This window comes from Typopeltis vanoorti, chromosome 8 (genome assembly GCF_054136105.1).
Source record: "Typopeltis vanoorti isolate ZY-2024b chromosome 8, IOZ_Tvanoo_1.0, whole genome shotgun sequence".
In the NCBI taxonomy this organism is placed as follows: domain Eukaryota; kingdom Metazoa; phylum Arthropoda; class Arachnida; order Uropygi; family Thelyphonidae; genus Typopeltis; species Typopeltis vanoorti.
In genome coordinates, this window is record NC_143556.1 from 6,881,950 (window position 1) to 6,901,110 (window position 19,161).

The 19,161-nt window shown below is 36.6% G+C and overlaps 1 protein-coding gene across 1 annotated transcript in view; it reads right to left on the reverse strand.

Moving 5' to 3' along the window:
• The window catches only part of LOC150103704 (cyclic GMP-AMP synthase-like receptor), a 91,810-nt gene that overhangs the window by 28,380 nt on the left and 44,269 nt on the right, over positions 1-19,161 (reverse strand). The window contains exon 5 of the mRNA XM_090397100.1: positions 8,380-8,547. Within this exon, the coding sequence (XP_090253226.1) occupies positions 8,380-8,547 (168 nt within the window). The remainder of the gene's footprint in view (positions 1-8,379; positions 8,548-19,161) is intronic.

Genomic DNA, 19,161 nt, shown 5'->3' on the forward strand with positions numbered 1-19,161 from the left:
CTAACATTCCATGTGGTGATATTTAATATATCTGTTATTCCAAATCATTTCCCCTTTTACTTTCTGTTGTCATTTCCAGTAAATCTAGCCTGCTTTTCCTCTGAATTCTTCTGAGTGTATGTTTTTTTTTTTTACAAGAAGAGGTTACCAGACTCTTGCACAATCCAAACCTGGAGGACAGGATATGTTTCAGTCATATCCTCCCATTTTTGCCTGTCAACCAACTTTTGCTATCCACAAGCCCTCAATCTATCTTCACAGAGAGTATTCCACTTAGTCACTTGCCTCTGGATCCTCTCTAGCACTTCCTCATCCCCAGGAAACCCAAGTGACCAGACCTGAGATAATCCAAATGTGGTTGGATTAAGGCTGAATAAAGAGGAATGATAACTTCCTTATCTTTGCTTGGTAGTATGTTCTTCAATTACTTGGTTATTGTCTATATCAGTGGTTCCCAAACTTTTGATTCTCGGTGCCTTTGCTGAATTCAAGTTTTCCCAAGGCGCCCTATGTCAAATTCTAACAAGTACACTTTGCGAAATAGCGAATAATTTTTTTAAATTAAAGGGTTAGGTAAAAATAAATAAAACGTATTTAAGATCACAAAAAAAAAAGTAACTGAACAAATTCAATTAATTATCATTAGTTGGTTGGATCAGCCTGTTGATCACTGCACATTTCTCAAATCTTGGAATCAAACTGGACACAGCCACCCTCATTTCCTTCTCCACATTGATTTTCACGTGATACTTAGTTTTTATCACAACGACCGCCGAAAATCCAGCTTCACACAAATAAGAAGTTGCAAATGGAATTAAAATTCTCTGAGCTTTTTCACACAGAAGGGAGATATTCATCTTTTACTGGTATCCAAAATTCAGTTAATTCCATGCTGCTAAATTTTGTTTTCAACGTATTGTTGCAAGACAACTCAATAAGATTCTCTTCTTCTGCAGCAGTAAATTCAGATGGAACACTGGCATTAAATGGATCTTGAATCCATGCAAATTTATCGATATTATCATTTTGAAAATATTTCTCCAACCAGGTGATAAGCATTTTTCAAAAATGGATTTCATACCTCGAGAGAAATCAACTCCATTAGAGGTCAAAAACTGTTGCAACAAGGGGAAACATTCTTTGCCTCCGTCTTCATTCATTTTTCTTTTCCATAGTTTTAGTTTTTTTTTTTTTATAAAAGTTGAAATTTACTCAATCGACTTTAAAAAGTGCATGTTGCATCCTTGCAGAGAGAGATTCAGAGCATTCATCTTTTCAAAAATATCACATAAGTATGCTAGTTTTACCAAAAAAATCTTCATTCACAAAATTTTCGGTATACTTGTGGTCTTCCTCTTTAAGAAAAATATAAATTTCCTGTCGTGGTTCAAACATATGAGACAAAACATTACCATGAGAGAGCCATCGTGAACTGCTGTAGTACAACAAAGACGGATCCTCACATACAGGGTGTTCGGGATAAATTTGACAGTTTCGTAAGGAAAAAGAAAATCTTTGTATCTATTAAATTTAATGAATTGACAAAAAAACATTACAGGCAGAGTTAATTACAATACTATCAACAAGATTTACTCAAAATAACCACCATTAGCATCGATCACAGCTTCAATTCTGCTTCGGAACCTCGAACAAGCTGATGCTACAGTCTCCCTGGGAAGGGCCGCAAAAACTGTTTTAATTTTATCCATTAACTGGGCTTTTGTATTACTGGAAGTGCGATTGGTGTCTTTTTCAACTGCGCCCCATACAAAATAATCCATGGGGTTAAGGTCTGGGGAGTTTGGAGGCCAAACATTTGGACTGGTGAAGTCGTAGAAATTTTCAGACAACCATTTTTGACTTTTCCCAGAGGTGTGGCAAGGGGCCGAATCCTGCTGCCATACATACGGCCTACCATTGGCTACCCTTGTTATCCAGGGCTTGACTACAGTTAGCAACTCCACGAACAAAGCCCGAATTCCAATGCCAGGGTTCTTCAACACCTGTTCCTGCAGATTTGCGAGGAATTCTGCTGTACGAACGCAATCAGATCGTCTGCTAGGGATCTTTCTTCTTGCTACATCCTCGTAGTCACCATTGCAAGTCTCTAGTTCATTCCTGATTGTTTTTACTGTATTCAGGGAGCATTGGGCAGCAGTCGTAATATCCTTATTTTGATGGCGGGCACGAATCATCATGATACAAGTTATTCTCTTCCATGATTCAGGTGGGTTCCAGCTATCCATCCTTTCTGACATCTTGTATATGAATGAAGAAGGGTCCAAACTTTTAAATGAAGAGAAGTGTGTGTTAATACATGTAACTTACGGAAAAATATAATTAATTATAAATATGTCAAATTTATCCCGAACACCCTGTAGTTCTTTGAAAAGCTTTGCCTTCAACGGCCGAGTTTTTATAAAGTTTACTATATTCACTACATATTCTAAGACCCCTGGTTCAATGTAGGACTCAGATATTTTGATGCAAGTGCTTCCCTGTGAATAACGCAATGGGTCCACAGTGCATCAGGGGCTTTGCTTCAAATAAGTGTCTGCAATCTTCCATAACAGCCAGACATAGAACGAGCACCATCAGTACAGACACCAATGCACTTAGTCCACTTCAAATTATTTTCGGATATAAAAGTATCAAGGATCTCAAACAAGTCTTGAGCCTTAGCACCAGCAGTGATACTTTTACAAAAGAGAAGGTCTTCTACAATGTTATTACCATCTAAAAACTGGACATAGCAAATCAAGTGAGCATCATTATTATTATCTGTGGCCTCATCCAACTGCAACCCAAATTCCTTCCCTTTTATTTTTTCAATTAATTGATCATTGAGGTCCTCCGCTATGTGCTGTATCCTGCGACTGATGTTGTGATTGGACAAAGGCACTTTTGAAAGCAGCCTCCAAGCAGACTTACCAATCATAATGTTCACCACATCTACAGCAGCCGGTAGAATGAGTTCTTCTGCGATGGTATGAGGCTTCTTATATTTTGCAATTCTATGTACCACCATGTAAGATGCTAGCAAAGCATTGCTTAGGATTGACGCCTGTTTATAAAAAACTACCTTTTTGTTGATTTAACTCTTTTAACTTTCTGGTAAAGTAGTCACGAGATTTACTAACCATGCTGGGATGATTGGTTTCTAAATGGCTTTTCAACTTACTTGGTAGCATGCACTCTAGTGTCAAAACTGTCATACACAGTACACACTGCGACCTCCCTTCACCATTGACTTCCGTCGACATAAAACCAAAGTCCAAATAACTGTCATCATATTTTCGATATTTACGCTTCTTCACACTCTTGCCACTATTTGACAGTAGGCCCTCTTTACTTAATCTCTCACAATGCTTATTATTGTTTAGTAAAAAACAATCCATTTTTAAAAATACATATGAGAAATACTTCAAAAACTTCATTTGACTAAATCACAACAATATTCAGTTGATACAATTTCCCAAAACTAATTCAACACTAGGACCACGTGAAATCGACAGTTATTTATATACGAACACAAAGTACTGAAAAAGTTCGAGAAACTACTAAAACAATTGAGAAACTTAATTATTGTAGAGTGCCATCTAGTAACCATTTGTAGAGGCTTCTGCAAACAGTTATTACTAAGTGAGTTATTGGTTTGCACCAGGTTCGCTAGATGTCGCATCCTATCACATAGAATTGAAAATGAAAATAAAATTATGAAAATTTTGTAATTGCAGCACCCTGTGAGGAAGCCATGGCTGCCCAGGGTGCTGCAGCACACACTTTGGGAGCCACTGGTCTATATCATTATAGGCATCTTCAGCAATATGCCCTCTAAACTTCAGCTCTCGATCTACTACTATCCGCACCCCCAGATCCCTGACTTCATCAATTTCCTGTAGTACAGTTCCCTCAATGTGGTACACAGCTTGTAATCTTTTTAACCCAAAACGCATAACTTTACACTTGGACACATTAAATTGACATACATTATGGTTTGCCCAAATTATGGTCTGTCAGCCTGTTTAAATCATCCTGCAAGCTCTTGACATCATCTTATCTGTTACTTTACCCAACTTTGCATAATCAGAAAACAGCTGAATATCTCTTTTCAAATTATTTCTTATATCATTTAAGTACAAATTAAACAGCAGTGAGCCACGTAATAGAGTCCAATGGCCCACTATTAGTCACATGTCTCCTTCTGGATTCTGCTGCTCCATATATTACTTTTTTAGTATCTGTCCATCCTTTTATCCATCCATATCACCAATTTCTTATCCATTCCCATTTGTTCCAGTTTGCATAACAGAATTTGCAAAATCCAGTAGTGTCATTATGTAGCCATTCCCTTCATCCAACTCAGTTGTCACTATCATAAAAAGTTAGTAGATTAATGAGGCATGACTGTTCCCTCACAAAGCCATGCTGTCTCTAATAGAGTATCATATTCTTATCCACCCATTCCTGAATTCTCTTTTTGACTTTTCCAGTACTTTTACTACCACTCCAGAGATACTAACTGGTCTATAATTTGCTGCCACAGACTTCAATCCTTCTTTATGAAAAGGAATTATTTTACCCTCCTTTTATTCTCTTGGGACTTTGCCAGAGTTGAGACTTAAATTAAATAGCCTAGTCAAATAGACTTAAATTAGGCAGTTCCTAGCCAGTTCCCCTGCACATTCTCTTAAATTGCATGATATCCCATCCAATCCCACAGCTGTATTTGCATTCAGATTCTACAATATCATCAGCGCCTCCAATTCATCAACCTCTGTTTTGACATCGGTCCCTATCACCTCTGCCATAACAAAATTCGTCTGCCTCTGTTACCTCTCTACCATCTGCACTCATTAAAGTTATCCTTCCATAGTCATTCTTCTTCCTCCTACTTGTCACATAATGAAAAAACCCTTTGGGATTTCCTTTTGCCTGTTTGGCTAATTTATTCTCATAATCTGATTTTGCCTTTTTTACCATGCTGGTCGCCTTTCTTGCCTGATCCCTGTATTGTTCATGAATTAACTAGCAACCTTTCTCTTTATATACCCTCCACAACATTTTCTTTGTTTGTAGCTCATGCTTAATGATACTACTCATCCATCTAACTACCTGATTTACCCTCCTGACCTTGGGTATACTGTGTGATATTGCTTTCTCTAGATATCCCTTGACTATCCTCCATGCACTCTGAACATCCTTCACTTTCAGGATCTTTATGCCATGGTACAGCTTCAAGCTGCCTCCTGAGTGTATCATAATCACCTGCCATTTAGTTCCCCTTCTTAACTGGAATTTGCACATGTTTTGTTACCTCCCAAGTCAGGACCACATGATCACTTCCCCCAATTGGAGGCAATATAACCACCCTAGTTATGGACAGGTCTTCTGACCTTATAACAAGATCCAACACTCGCATACTCCAAATCTCCTCTGTCACATTCTGCTTCAAGTAATTACATATCAATAAGTGTATGATATGTAACGTAGTTTTTTCGATCTTTTGCTATGCTTCTGAGTCTTGAACAATGACAAAAGATGACAGAAGAAGAATTGAGGCGTTCGAGCTCTGGTGCTGGAGAAGATTGTTAAGTGTCTTGGACAGTAAAACAAACAAACAAAAGAAGAACTGAATATCCACACAAGATCGATAAACATTACTGACAAGAGAATAGTGCAATATTTTGAACACACATGTAGAAGGGAAGGCAAGTGCCTGGAAAAAATAATCATTCAAGGTAAACCATGTGGGAAAAGAAAAAGAGGACCCCCCCCCAGCAGGTGGATTGACCAAACATCAAGAATCACTGAACTTAAACTAGAACAAGCAATAAGAGAAGCACAGGAGAGAAATAAATGGCGAAGTATCATCAAGAAGATCAGAAGCCCTCAGACATAAGGAGATCCGAGAGAGAGAGAAGTGTATGAATTCCATTTCTTAACTGGAATTTTCACGTTTTGTTACCTCCCAAGTCAAGACCACATGATCACTTTCTCCAATTGGAGGCAATACAGCTACCTTAGTTATGGAAACAAGATCCAACACTCTCATACCCCAAGTCTCTTCTGTCACATTCTGCTTCCAGTAATTACATCTCAATAAGTGTATAAATTCCATTTCCATCCTGCTGTGTGATCTTTTCTCCTTCCAATATGTCTCTGAAGTTGACTTCCCCCATTCATTTTATACAATGAATGCAAATTACTCAATTTGCATTCATTGTACTAATCTGCTGATGCATGTCTTTCACATCATTCCTAGCACCTCCTGGCCTACAGCAGCAATCAATTTTATATTTTGTCCTACTGGCTTCAATCTCACAGCAGACCGACTCAAAAGAACTGCCATCTACCCAACTGATTTCTAATCTTGTTGGCTGCAATTCATGGTGCGCTGCTATCATCAGCAGCAGTATCCCACCCCTCATTCTATCTACTCTATCCTTCCTTAAAACACTAAATCCATCACATTCTATACTTGTAACTATGTCATCTGCTCTTAGCCAAGTCTAATGCCTATAACTTTTAGTGAGGCTGCACTAACCAATGCCAGAACCTCTTCTTTCTTACTCCTGTTGTTTCTAGCATATAAAAACTATAGCATCCCCTTAAGTCCCAACCACCTTTACATTCTGAATTGACTACCACATTCAATAATGTTGCCTGATAGACAAGATTACGCATTTTTTGTTCACTCACACACTCATTTGCTTCATGGGTGCATTCGCACACACTTGTCTTTATCACCCTAATTGCTTTAGTTTTCTTGACTTTGCATTTCCACACTCTCGAAGAACAAGACTCTCTTCTCTAGATACTAAACTCCGAAACCATTTAAATGCAGTCAACCAGAACTGCACAAATCTTTATTACTACAAAACTGTATAGAGAAGAGGTTATCATCCTACTAACCATTCAGTTCTAAAAAAGTAAATAAAAACTGGAGAATTTAAAAGTTGTAATGCCTAAGATAAGTCTTATAACTCACACAGCAAACATTTTGGTACAAATAATTTTAGAGAGAATTAAGAATAAAATAGAAAAAGAAATTAATGAGGAACAGTTTGGATTCTGAATTAACAGATGAACTAGAGAGGCTATAACTTGTCTAAGAATTACTGGAGAGAAAACACTAAACCATAGTAGAAAGTTGTTTTGGGGATTTCTAGATTTTGAAAAGGCATTTGATACAGTGATAAAAGATAAAAGACTTTTTGACATTCTGGAAAATACTGATATTGACTCTTATGACTTGGAAATTTTAAAGAGATTATATTGGTCACAAACAGCATCAGTATAAAAAAATTGGAGAGGAAACAGGAGAATTCCCAGTGAAGAGAGGAGTTGGACAAGGATGCAAGTTATCACCATTATTGTTTAATCTTTATAGTGAATAGATGCTTAGAGGTACTTGGGGATGTAGAAAAAGGAATAAAAATAAATGGAAGAATCATTAATAACTTAAGATATGTGGATGATGTAGTGGTGATGGCAGAAAGTGAAAATGGATTACAACAAATTATTCCAAGAATTGAAAATTTGAAAGGAATCCTTGTAAAGAGTACGGACTAAGGATTAACACAATGAAGACCAAGATAATGATAATGGGCAAAAAAGAAATAGGAGATAATGTAAAGATAAGATGTGGAGGAAAGATTTCAATATTTAGGTAGCTGGATCTCAGAGAAAGGAACTTCAAGAATAGGCAAAGCTAAATCGGCATTTATGGAAATGAAGAGAATTTTAATAAACAAGAATATTAAAATAGGTGTTAGAATTGGAATAGTTAAAGCAACAGGTTGGAGTATTGCAATTTATGGAAGTGAGTCATGGATACTCGGAAGGAGAGATCTGGAAAGAATTAATGCATTGGAAATGTGGTGTTATAGAAAGATGGAAAAGATTAGCTATACAGAGAGAATATCAAATCAAATCAAGAAGTTTTAAGAAGAGTTCGGATGGAAAGAACACAGCTCAATAATATTATGCAAAGAAAGACCAGATTTGCAGGACATCTTCTGAGAGGTTCTTCGGGACACCCGACAAGAACTATATTACAAGGGAAAGTTGAGGGGAAGAGAAGACCAACTACAGAGTGGTTCAATGACATCGTGGAATGGACTGGTTTAAGAATGATGGAGGTGACAAAGAGAAATGGAGAAGAGCTGCTCATCTGCTGCAACCGTCTTGCTAGAGGATGCTGGACGACGACGACAATGCCTAAGATTAACTGTATCATTATAATTACTTCACTTCTCTGTTGCAGACTTTGCAAATGATATTATTTTTGATTTGTTTTCTTTTGTAATTTAGAATTTTTTTTTTATCAAACAATTATCTAAATGGTTGAACACTGAAAGAAATAAACATATTCACCTTTACAAGCTTAATGACAGGTTTTAGTGCCTCTCTCTGCTTTATAAGATGCTTTTCAGCAACAGGACAATGCAATCGCCACAATCGTGGAATATCACATCTACCAACATTGTGAAACATTTCTCCTGTGTTAAAGGGTTTAGGTACTAAAAGCCAGTTTTCAGTGTGCTGTAATGAGAAATTTTAGAATACGAATGTGATAGCAGTCCCCAAATTTAGCATTTTTATTATTTAATAATAATAAAAAAGAAAAACATTACAAATCTTAGTGTTTTTTCCAGAACATTTTTTGACCCATGGGAAGGACAGGCATGTCAAGAGTATACACTCTGTTACGTCGCCACTATGCGGAATATTTGTTCTGAGCCTTGTATATAGCCTATTAGCATGCTTTCCTGTGATCCAAAGCTCCCTCGGATCACAGACTCTTAACAAATTTCTTTGTTCTGCACCAGTTAGAGTCATCCCTTGAATGTCGCAGGCCCTTCCTGAATCCGACGTTTATCTTACTTGACCCAAGTCAGGTAGAACGGTGTACGGATTCAGGGATTTTGTAGTCATGCCCTCTCCTAGCCTTACTAAATTTATTTGGATACTGTTCCCCTTTATCACAGTTCGTATGTTGGTGAGTGGCAATGTCGTTCTCAAACACAATTCAGTGACCAGGATTTAACAAGAAACACAAAGTTTAATTTTAACAATTTTAGGATACATAGAGCATAAATCATTTAATCAGTTAATTGTTATTTCAAAATTTAAATGCTCTACATGGTAATACAAGACAATTTCAAACAAGATTGCCACTTTCTAAGAATGTTATAGATATAAGCATATGTTATTAATTATCTGAACATGGATCTCTGGAAAGATTGCTAAAATGACACATATATGCACGATATGAAGATCACATACCATGGGTCTTTGCACTACCAGTCCAAGGTCTCTATAAGTTCCAATACCGATAAATAGTCGCAGCTTCCTTTACTAATGAAAGGTCTTAGCTGCTTCCCCCTTCAACATTTAACATATTTTAGATATAGCAAAGTTTTACATTACCATTTGATGCAGCATATAGTCACACTTCGTCACCACGTGCGAGTCGCATGCAAATCCTGGTTGGCCTTTACTCACTTTGTCTAGTACTTTCCCGCTTGAATCAATGCACACTGGAACTTTGCTGTCGGTGGGAATTTTTCGCCATGCATCTCCAGGACTTATGAACCCTTCTAGAAGGACATCACGGTTGAGGTTCCACTTGGTCCCGAGCTTCTTCGTTGGTCTGCACTTAGAGGTGTTCGTCGGACTTCATCCGACCATCCGCACTGGCACCCCTTTGTTCTACCGCCAACGCTTCCTGTCCTCTGTGCTTCGATCACATTCCTTTTTTTTTCCGTTCCTTCGTTTTTCACGTTCCCTCCACTCTCCCTCCCTTTTGTTTTCGACCATCAACTCCTATTGTACTGCAGCTTTCAGTCACGGTTGTTTCGATGACGTTGCACTTGAATGCGTGAGAGAGCTTCTCCCAGAGAATTGTCCACGTTTGTCTCTTTTTTGCGAACCTTGCTTGTAAGAATCACTAATGAGTTTGCCAAGGTCATGATCTCAGGGCCCTTAGTCACCACTGAAGTAAGAACTGTTTCACACAGCCTATTCATGGGTTGGTTGTCGAATATCTCGCCTCACTACAAATTCATATATCCCTTTTCCTCGACATATCACATACAACATAACCTACAGTGGTTTTACCTCTTTGGGTAAACAGATATGCACTCATTTAATATTTACATGATACACTTTACCTCCCCCCTTTTCTTTTTATTTATAGTACAATTTGCACCAGCAGTACAGGTATCTTTTGATTTAGGCTCTATTCTTGTTGGATCCTGAATGAAAGTCTGTCTAGTAATGGCATGCTTCATTCACGATCGAACAACTCCTTGTATGGCTATTCTAGGCATGAAGGACACTCCAATGAATAGAACTAAATGCTAACTGGAGAAAAATGGCAGATCAATATGTCAGTCAGTACTGGCATAGTTGATCATTTTGGCAGTGCTTGACACCTTTGGATATGCCAGATGGCATTTCACTGGCAGGCTTGTGAAGAGAAGGCACCCAGTTCAAATAAGATTTTTGACTAATTAATTGGATGTCTATGTGTTAGAGTTGTGGTAGATATTGTGCACTTGCAGTGTTTGTAGTGTGTGGGCTTGTTTATTTGCATGTGTTTATAAAATCATTAAACTTACAGTTGAGTATAGTAACTGCTGAAGGAAAGATGGCAGCAGCTTTGTCTTTACAAGAGTTAAATTTTGATTTTAATCATTTTGTGAAATGAGAGGAGGGCTATAAGTATTTTTTAGCTTATATTGTTAAATTATGGATTTTTGAGGCAGATGGAAGGAGGGTGTGTGTGAAGTGTGATTTAAATGTGGACTTGATGGGTGGTAATGTATTAGTAACTAAAGATGATAGAAACAAGAATGCAAGGAGAAGGACAAGTGCTCATCTGACTGCAAAGACAATCACTGTAAAACAGGAGCAAAAGAGTAGTAAAAAGTTTTGAAAAAAGCAAACACCTGATCTGCAGAATGAAACAATTTGGAAGTAAGAATTGGAAAAGTGATACAAATGGCATAAATTGGAAAACAAAGTGCAATTTTAATGATAATGTGGGGTTGACATCAGACGGTAGTATGTGACTGGTAATGAAATAGCGAGGGTGAATAATAGCAAAAAAAATGCACAACATTTCAAAGCTGAGTTGTTAAAGATGCAACAGATGAGTTGTATGTAGAGTGAAATGAAGAGAATTGTAGATATGTGTGGCAGAATGATGAAAACAAATGATGTTGTATGGAGGTTAGATTTTTTAGAGATGGAGTAAATGAGATGATACACAAGGTCTATTTTCTGAGAGGTAAAATGAATACAGTGATTAAGGCACTAGATATGAGAAGTAAGCTAGAAAAAGAGTTGGCAGTAGTAGTATGTACAAATCACCTGACCGGGAACAAGGAGAACGTAAGATTGGATATCAGGATGTTGTTGAGTAGGATAAAGAAAATAGTGTGAAAGGAAAGGTAGCCAGTATGTCACCCAGGTATGACAGTGATAAGATGAGGCAGAGCAATGATTATGAATGATATGTTAGCAGAAATGTGTGAAGAGAAAGGAGTAGAGTTTGTTAATGTGTAGAATGAGTTTGAAGGATGAACTGGACTGTTTAAAAGTGATGGACTGCATTTGAATGGTTTTTGTGTGAGTATTTGGAGAGACCGGTGCTGGAAGGGAGAGCAGTGAGTGCAGAGAATGAACCTGAGCAAGTAAGAAATTATGTGAAAGAGTAGGAGAGTAATGAATGAGAGATTGAAGTGGTGCTTATAAATGAAGTAGGTAGCATGTGTAGACAGAAGAATTGGGCAAGACAACGGGAAATGGAGGAGAATCAGGGGTGGATAGGGGAAACAGCGTGAGAAAGGTTGATGCTCCAAGAGTATGTGTGTGTAGACAAAAAGGGAAGGGTATGAACTGGAATGTAGGGAAAACAGTTGGATGTTAAGGAGGTTCTGGGATGAGTAAGAAGAAAAAAGAAAGAAAGGCTTGGGGAAAATATGGTGTTATAGATACAGGAATGAGCTGTTATGCTTGTATACAAAAACTAGAAGTATCAGAAAAAAGGGTAATGAAATGGTTGCATTGATTAAGTTCATTCACCCAAAAATAGTTGAAATAAATGAGTCGTGGTGGGACGAGGATGACATCCTGACAGGAACAGAAATGGAAAGGTATGATGTATTTTGTGAAAATAGAAAGGGTAAAAAGGGAGGCAGAGTGTTATTCAACACTCTGACTCCCTTTTTACCCTTGAAAATGACAGAAAAGAGTCCATACAAGGTAGAAATGCAAGTGGGGATATAATGGTAGTAGTTGAGAGGCAGTATGGTGTGAGATAGAGGAAAATAGAATGAAATACTTAGTTGGATGTTGCTATAGATCTGGTAATGTGGAGGGTAGTCACAATGAAATGTATAACCTATTAGCTAAGCAAATAGGAAAGAGATTATCGTTATGGGTGATTTTAATTATGGCAATATAGACTGGGATGACAAGATAGCAACTGGAAGTAAAGAAAATGAGTTTTGTGAACTTTGAAGGAAAACTACCTCACGGCAAGGGAGGATTGAAGAGGTTGGATTTGATCATCTCATCAGAGGATGTTATCATAAATGAAGTGTCAAATCTTCCTCCAGTTGAAGGAAGATTTGACACATGGTTGTCAACCTGGGTGGTTGACAACCATGTGAGGTCTTCTGTCAGGAAAAAAAGGTATATGTGAAACTACAAGGCTGGTGATTATGAGAAGATTGGAAGACAGGTTGCAGATGTAACATGGAATGTGGAGCTGGCTGGAAAGGAGATCAATGATGCTTGAGTGATATTCAAGAAATATCTATTAGAAGCAATGTCTACATATATTTTAAAGGTTACAAGGTTGAATAAGGTCGGTGTGAAATAGATGAATGAAGAGATTAAGCAAGTAAAACAGAGGCAAATAGAATGACTCAGTTGGTAAGGAGTAGCATAAGTTCAGTATGAGGAGCAGTTAGCTAATGAAGCCCAAAAAAATCATAGAGTTCTTTCATAGAGAAACATGTAGGCAGTAAAAAAATAATAATCAACTCCATGAGGAATACAAAGAACAGGCAAGGAGGGTGACTAGGCTGGTAAAGGAAGCCAAATTCAGTATGAGCAGCAGTTAACTAATAAAGCCAAAAAAATTCCCAAGGAGTTCTTTTGATAAGTAGCCAGCAAAAATAAGAACAATTATCATATAAACTGATTACAGAAAATGGTATAAGGACAACTGCTGCTGTGGAGGCTATAGTTGAGATATTTAATGAGCAGTTCATAATGGTCTTTCAAGCTTGTGAATGACATCATGGAGAGTTTGAAAGCAATGGATGATGAGAAAGAGAGACTGCCTGTGAGTGAGCAAGAGGTATATGGAAAATTCATCAAACTTAATGTTAAAAAAGCTATTTAACTTGATATTATATTATCATGTATTTTGAAGGAACATGCCTTTAATATGGGAAAGATATTTGTTTAATATGAGTCTTACATTGGGTCAAATTCCAAAGGAGTGGAAGGAAGGTAAGATTGTATTGCTTGGTAAAGGAAGTGAGAGAATTCAAGCATCATATTATAGATTTATCTGTATGTCAGGTGTTGTGCTTAAACTGTTGGAAGGCTGGTGAGAATCAGGATCTAGAATTGGGTTGACAAAGGTATTATCGTTGATGAACAACATGGATTTGTTAAAGGGAGGTCATGCTTTAGTAATCTACTTATTACAATTAGGTGACAGCTTCATTGGACAAAGGAGATGGATACACAGGTACACTTAGATTTTACAAAGGTTTTTGATATATTACTATTAAAAACCTTTGCATCCCCCATCCACTCTAGGTTGACTATGATAAATTGATAGTCAACCTAAAGTGGATGAGGACTGGATATTAGACTAGTGCATTGGAGTGGAGATTGGCTTTCTGATAGGTATCAACAAGTTGTGTACTGGGGGTGGGGGAGCAATATCCCAGAAGAGGGACGTCACTACTGATTTGCATCAGTAGTATGTGTGAGGGACATTGCTGTTTAACCTGTATGTTAATGATATTGGGGAGGGATTTGAATATGATATTGTTTGCAAATGATGCAAAGTCGTGGCCTTACAAAAAGACTTGAATAAATTGAGTGAATGAGTACAGGAGTGGGGATGCTCATTCAATATTGTGAAATGTAAGGTTTTAAAATTTGGAAAACAAAGATGTGATGTAGCATTTACTCTTGGTGGGGATATGTTGGACATGGAGGAAATAAGAGATCTTGGGGTGATGGTGAATAAGGATATAAAATTTAGAGGACACATTGCCAAAATTGTGGAAACAACACAATGAAATCTAGCAGTGATGCAGAAGACACTGACTTGTAAATGTAAGGAGATTCTGGTTGCATCTACATATTCATATGTGGTCTTGATTAGACCACATATGAATTACTGTGCATAGATGTGGTCACCTGATCATCAAAAGGATGAAGAGATGTTGGAATGGGTCCAGAGGTGATTGACCAATATAGTTCCTGATCTCTGTAATGTTCATTATGAAGAATGGTTGATGGTTGAGAAAATGCAATTAGCAGAGGCTAGTGGATAGGAGGAATCGAGGTAATATACGATAGAAATATATAAGTTGGTAAGGGGTTGTTATTGGAATAATGTTGAAGAGGTTTTTCATAAAATGATGGGAGATCAGGGGAGAATAAGAGGTCCCTGGAAGCTATATAAGGAGCATGCAAGCAAAACAGTGAGAAACATTTCGCATTGTTTTTTTGTGTGGAGAGTTGTGAATGATTGGAATGCACACAAATCCCGAAATGTGGACTGTCCTACATCACATCTCCGAAGTTGCAGCAAAAAAAAATTTACAAAAGTAAAAACCAGACACCTAAAGAAATATGAACTCCAACAACAACAGCGCAAACTTACGAAGTCCCGACCGCAACTTCGACGAGACCACGTGGTCGTAAACCTAAGATCGCTCTCAGTTAAGGCAAAGGTAGGTTTCAGTTCATTGAAAGAATTATATTTTATAGTTAGCCTATTTCTATTTAATTTTGTAGTTAGCTTATTTCAATTTTATTTTCTAACTAGTCTATAAACAACCAGCATTTTAAGTTTACGTTTTCTTTCTTAATCATTATAATTTCTGCATAGTCATATGATATTGTAAAAACTTATAAAATTATTATCACTATTATATGATACAAATTTATAAATACGTGCTTTATATATTATAAACTTAAAGTTTTCATTTGACTTCTGTGTGAAATTCGTTCATGCATGCATTCCAAGTCTCTCAACTGAGTAATACAAGTTCTAAACATATTTAAAACCACTTTAACAGAAAATATAATTTGCAGCATTAAATATTGAATTTATCTGAGTAAATAATGAAAACATTTTTATAGTTGCAATAAATTCAGTAAATTTTGTTAAATAATGCAAATGGTAACAACTTACGATGACGTCTCAACAAAACCTACTAAATAGCTGCTATTTAGTAGCATGATAGAGAGTAAAACGTAACAAGGTTGCTACGAACGTACCAGTAATAAATCTGGCAACCCTGCTGAAAGAAGTAGTGGTAGTCTTGCATGGTCTGCCACTTAAGTAATTTGAGTTGCCAGTATATAATTCATTTCCAGTAATTGTTATTTCTTATTAATTATTACTGTTTAATTACTGCTGTATATAATTGTGATCTTTTTTTAATTTGTGAACCCTTTTACAATGGCAGCTAGCACTAATAAGAAACTAAAATTATCACAGAAAGGAAGTGGAAGAAATTTCTAAGATGCCTGGACTGAACAATATGATGTTATTGATAGAGGTGATAAAGTTCTCTGCAAATTATATGGTGAGCTATCTGTGAGTAGAACTTGGAATGTAAGAAGACATTTTGAAACTAAGCACAAATGGCTCCTAGAAAAAACTTTTGAAGAATGCAAAGAATACATATCGCAACATCTAAAACTGGCAGAATCACAATTAGGGACTTTAAATTTGTTTCAGGACCTTCAAATTTAGTAGCCGGAAGTTACAGTATTTCACATACTATTGTTGAACATGGGGAAACCACTTAGTGATGGTGATTATATTAAAGAAGCTTTCGTAAAGTGTGCACCATTTTTATTTGAGGACTTTCATAATAAGGAAGCTATTGTAAAGTGCATGAAAGAGTTACCATTAAGTATGAATACTATTAAAGACAGAGTTATATCAATGAATGCTAGTATAGAAAATCAAATACAACAAGACTTGAACTCATCCATTGTTTTTCAATTTGTCTCAACGAAACTACAGATATTACGTCATCAGTTCAATTGGCTATTATTACAAGGTTTGTTCACACGGTGATTCTATGCATGAGGAATTGATAAAGGTAGAAAATTTGCTTTAAAACACGACAGGTAAATACATATGCGACTGTGTTGTTAAAGTGTTCTGTGAGAAACAGATAGATTTATTTACAACTGCTACAGATAGATTCGATTACAACTGCTGCCACACCTAATATGGTTGGCCGTAATGTCAGTTTTATCAAATAATTTACAGAATATGTTGGTCATCCCCTGGTTTGTTTTCATTGTATTATACATCAGGAGACACTGTGTGTGAAATCAGGCTTAAAGGATTTGGATGATGTGATGAGAATTGTGACAAAGGTAACTAATTTTATTGCTGCCAGGGCTTTAAACAAATGAGAATTTAATTCACTTTTAAGCGAATCAGTGTACACTGGTCTATTAATGTACAATACTATTCAATGGTTGAATCGTGGCCAAATACTTGAACGGTTTGTAGAATGTTTAAATGAAATTAAATTATATTTAAATACGAAGGGCATGGAGCACGAATTTTCTCAGTTGAACGATTCTGCTTGGCTCAGTAAGCTGATGTTTTTTCACAAATTTTTCATTTCACCTGAATGAACTTAATATACAATTGCAAGGTTTCGGAAAATCTGTCAATGTTATGTTTCGCACGATCAAAAGCTTTGAGAATAAACTCAAAATATTTCAACGTGATTTAGAAAGTAACAATTTTAAGTATTTCCCAAGAGTGAAAATTTTTTTAAACGAAGCCAGCCCCAAAAATTGTGAACAACATATCAACCAATCTATCGTAGTTCTAAAGTCAGTAACTGAGCAGTTGTCTTCTAGATTTGAGCAATTTCGAATGTTGGAACAGACAATCCAATTCATAAAGTATCCTGATGAAACAGAATTCATGGATTTTAAATTAGATAGCTTTGAGTGGTTGGATTTAAAAGATCTAGAAATACAACTAGCCGACTTCCAGTGTAATCCTATCTGGAAAAGAAAATTTACTGCTCTTAGAAATGAATTAGAAGAACTTGAGTGGGAACGTCTGCATGATACCGCGTGTAAAAATTCACACTGTGAAATTCTAAGCGTGTGGAATAACCTTCCCGAAAATTTTCATGCTCTTAAAATCTTTGCTGAAGCTCTTCTAACAATTTTCTCTTCTACATACTCGTGTGAAACTCCATTTTCTGCCTTAAATAATATGAAATTGAAAGGGAGAAATAGATTGAGCAATGCTTTGAGCGCTGCCTGTGTAGCATTAAAATGTACACATTATAGCCCTTCTATAAAGCAACTTTCTATCAGGCTCAGCAACAGAAAAGTCATTAAATGTAAGTTTGTAATTTAACTTTATTAAATTAATTGTATAATATGAATTCATAAATTTATATCAATATCTTATTAAATAAATAGCTTAATATGATATGTATAAGTCACCATCTATGATTATGTAGTTAAATTTATAATGCATGAATGCAAGTGGCACATCAACAACGTCAATATTTAAAAATAAAAGATGTTTGACACACCTGGGTAAAAAGGTTCACCATCACTGGTCTAGGGCATAACTTTGCCGTCACGCCCAAACAAATTCCTAAACTAGAAATTATAATGACAGTAGAACAGGGTATTCACGATCTTCCACCAGCAATGGTGATTAATGTGCGACTAGATATAGCAAGTATTCTAAACAAGGCTAAGCCTCCAAAAAGCAATATGCCACGTAATCAAATAACTGCCCTAAAAAAGTTGACAATAATTTTGTAATAACAATAAAATTATTATTATTACAAAAGCCGATAAAGGAAATTCAACAGTTATCATGAATCAACAAGAGTATAACAGAAAAATGCTATGTGACAGTTCCGTGTATCAAATTATACATCAAGATCCTAAGATGTCTCAAAAGAAAAAAGTCTGAAAATTACTGAAAAAAGTGATGTCATGGCCCAAAGAAATCATCAAGAAAATAAAACCAATTCACGTTAAACCACCCCGTATTTATGGATTACCAAAAATCCACAAAACTAATATCCCCCTATGCCCCACGGTCGATAGCATAGATAGTCCCACATATAAACTAGCCAGGCATTTAGCCAAGTCGCTTCCTAACAGCATCCTATGAGATATACTAATCTGTTTATTTCAACTTTGCACCACACAGATTCAAAATCTGTGCATGCACCATCAACTTCCACACTTTGCAGACACAATTCCTCTTCAATCATTAACAGCACTCCTCCTCCTCTTTTCACATCTCTATCCTTCCGGAAAATTATATATCCTTCTAATTCTATTCCAGACGTCACATCCTCCTCAGACAACCAAGGTTCACTTATTCCAATTACTTTTGGGCATGCCGTCTCAATCAATGCCACAAACTCAGCTCTCTTGTTTCAAATACTCCTTACATTTGTGTACATAACAATCACTGTGTGTTTGAAGCCATCCTACCAGAACCAACATTCTCTATTCTAGCTGCTATACTACACTTCACTCTTTGGTTTGACCACTCCCGTTTCCCTAATCCTGACTGTGATTTCTATTCTTACCTGTCTCATCTTTGCCTAATTTGCCAAAACATTTCACAATCGGTATTCTCTGCATTCACTGGTCTATAACAGCATCATATCAGATATACTAACCTGTTTATTTCAACTTCACACCACAGATTCAAAATCTGTGCAAGCACTATCAACTTCCATGTATGTGTGTGTGTGTGTGTACCCAAGATGCTTTTATCATGAAGGTCAAAACGTTGGGAAATTAAAGTGATTACTCTTTAACACAGTAGTAATCTCCACAATTTTACCAGAATGAAAGCTA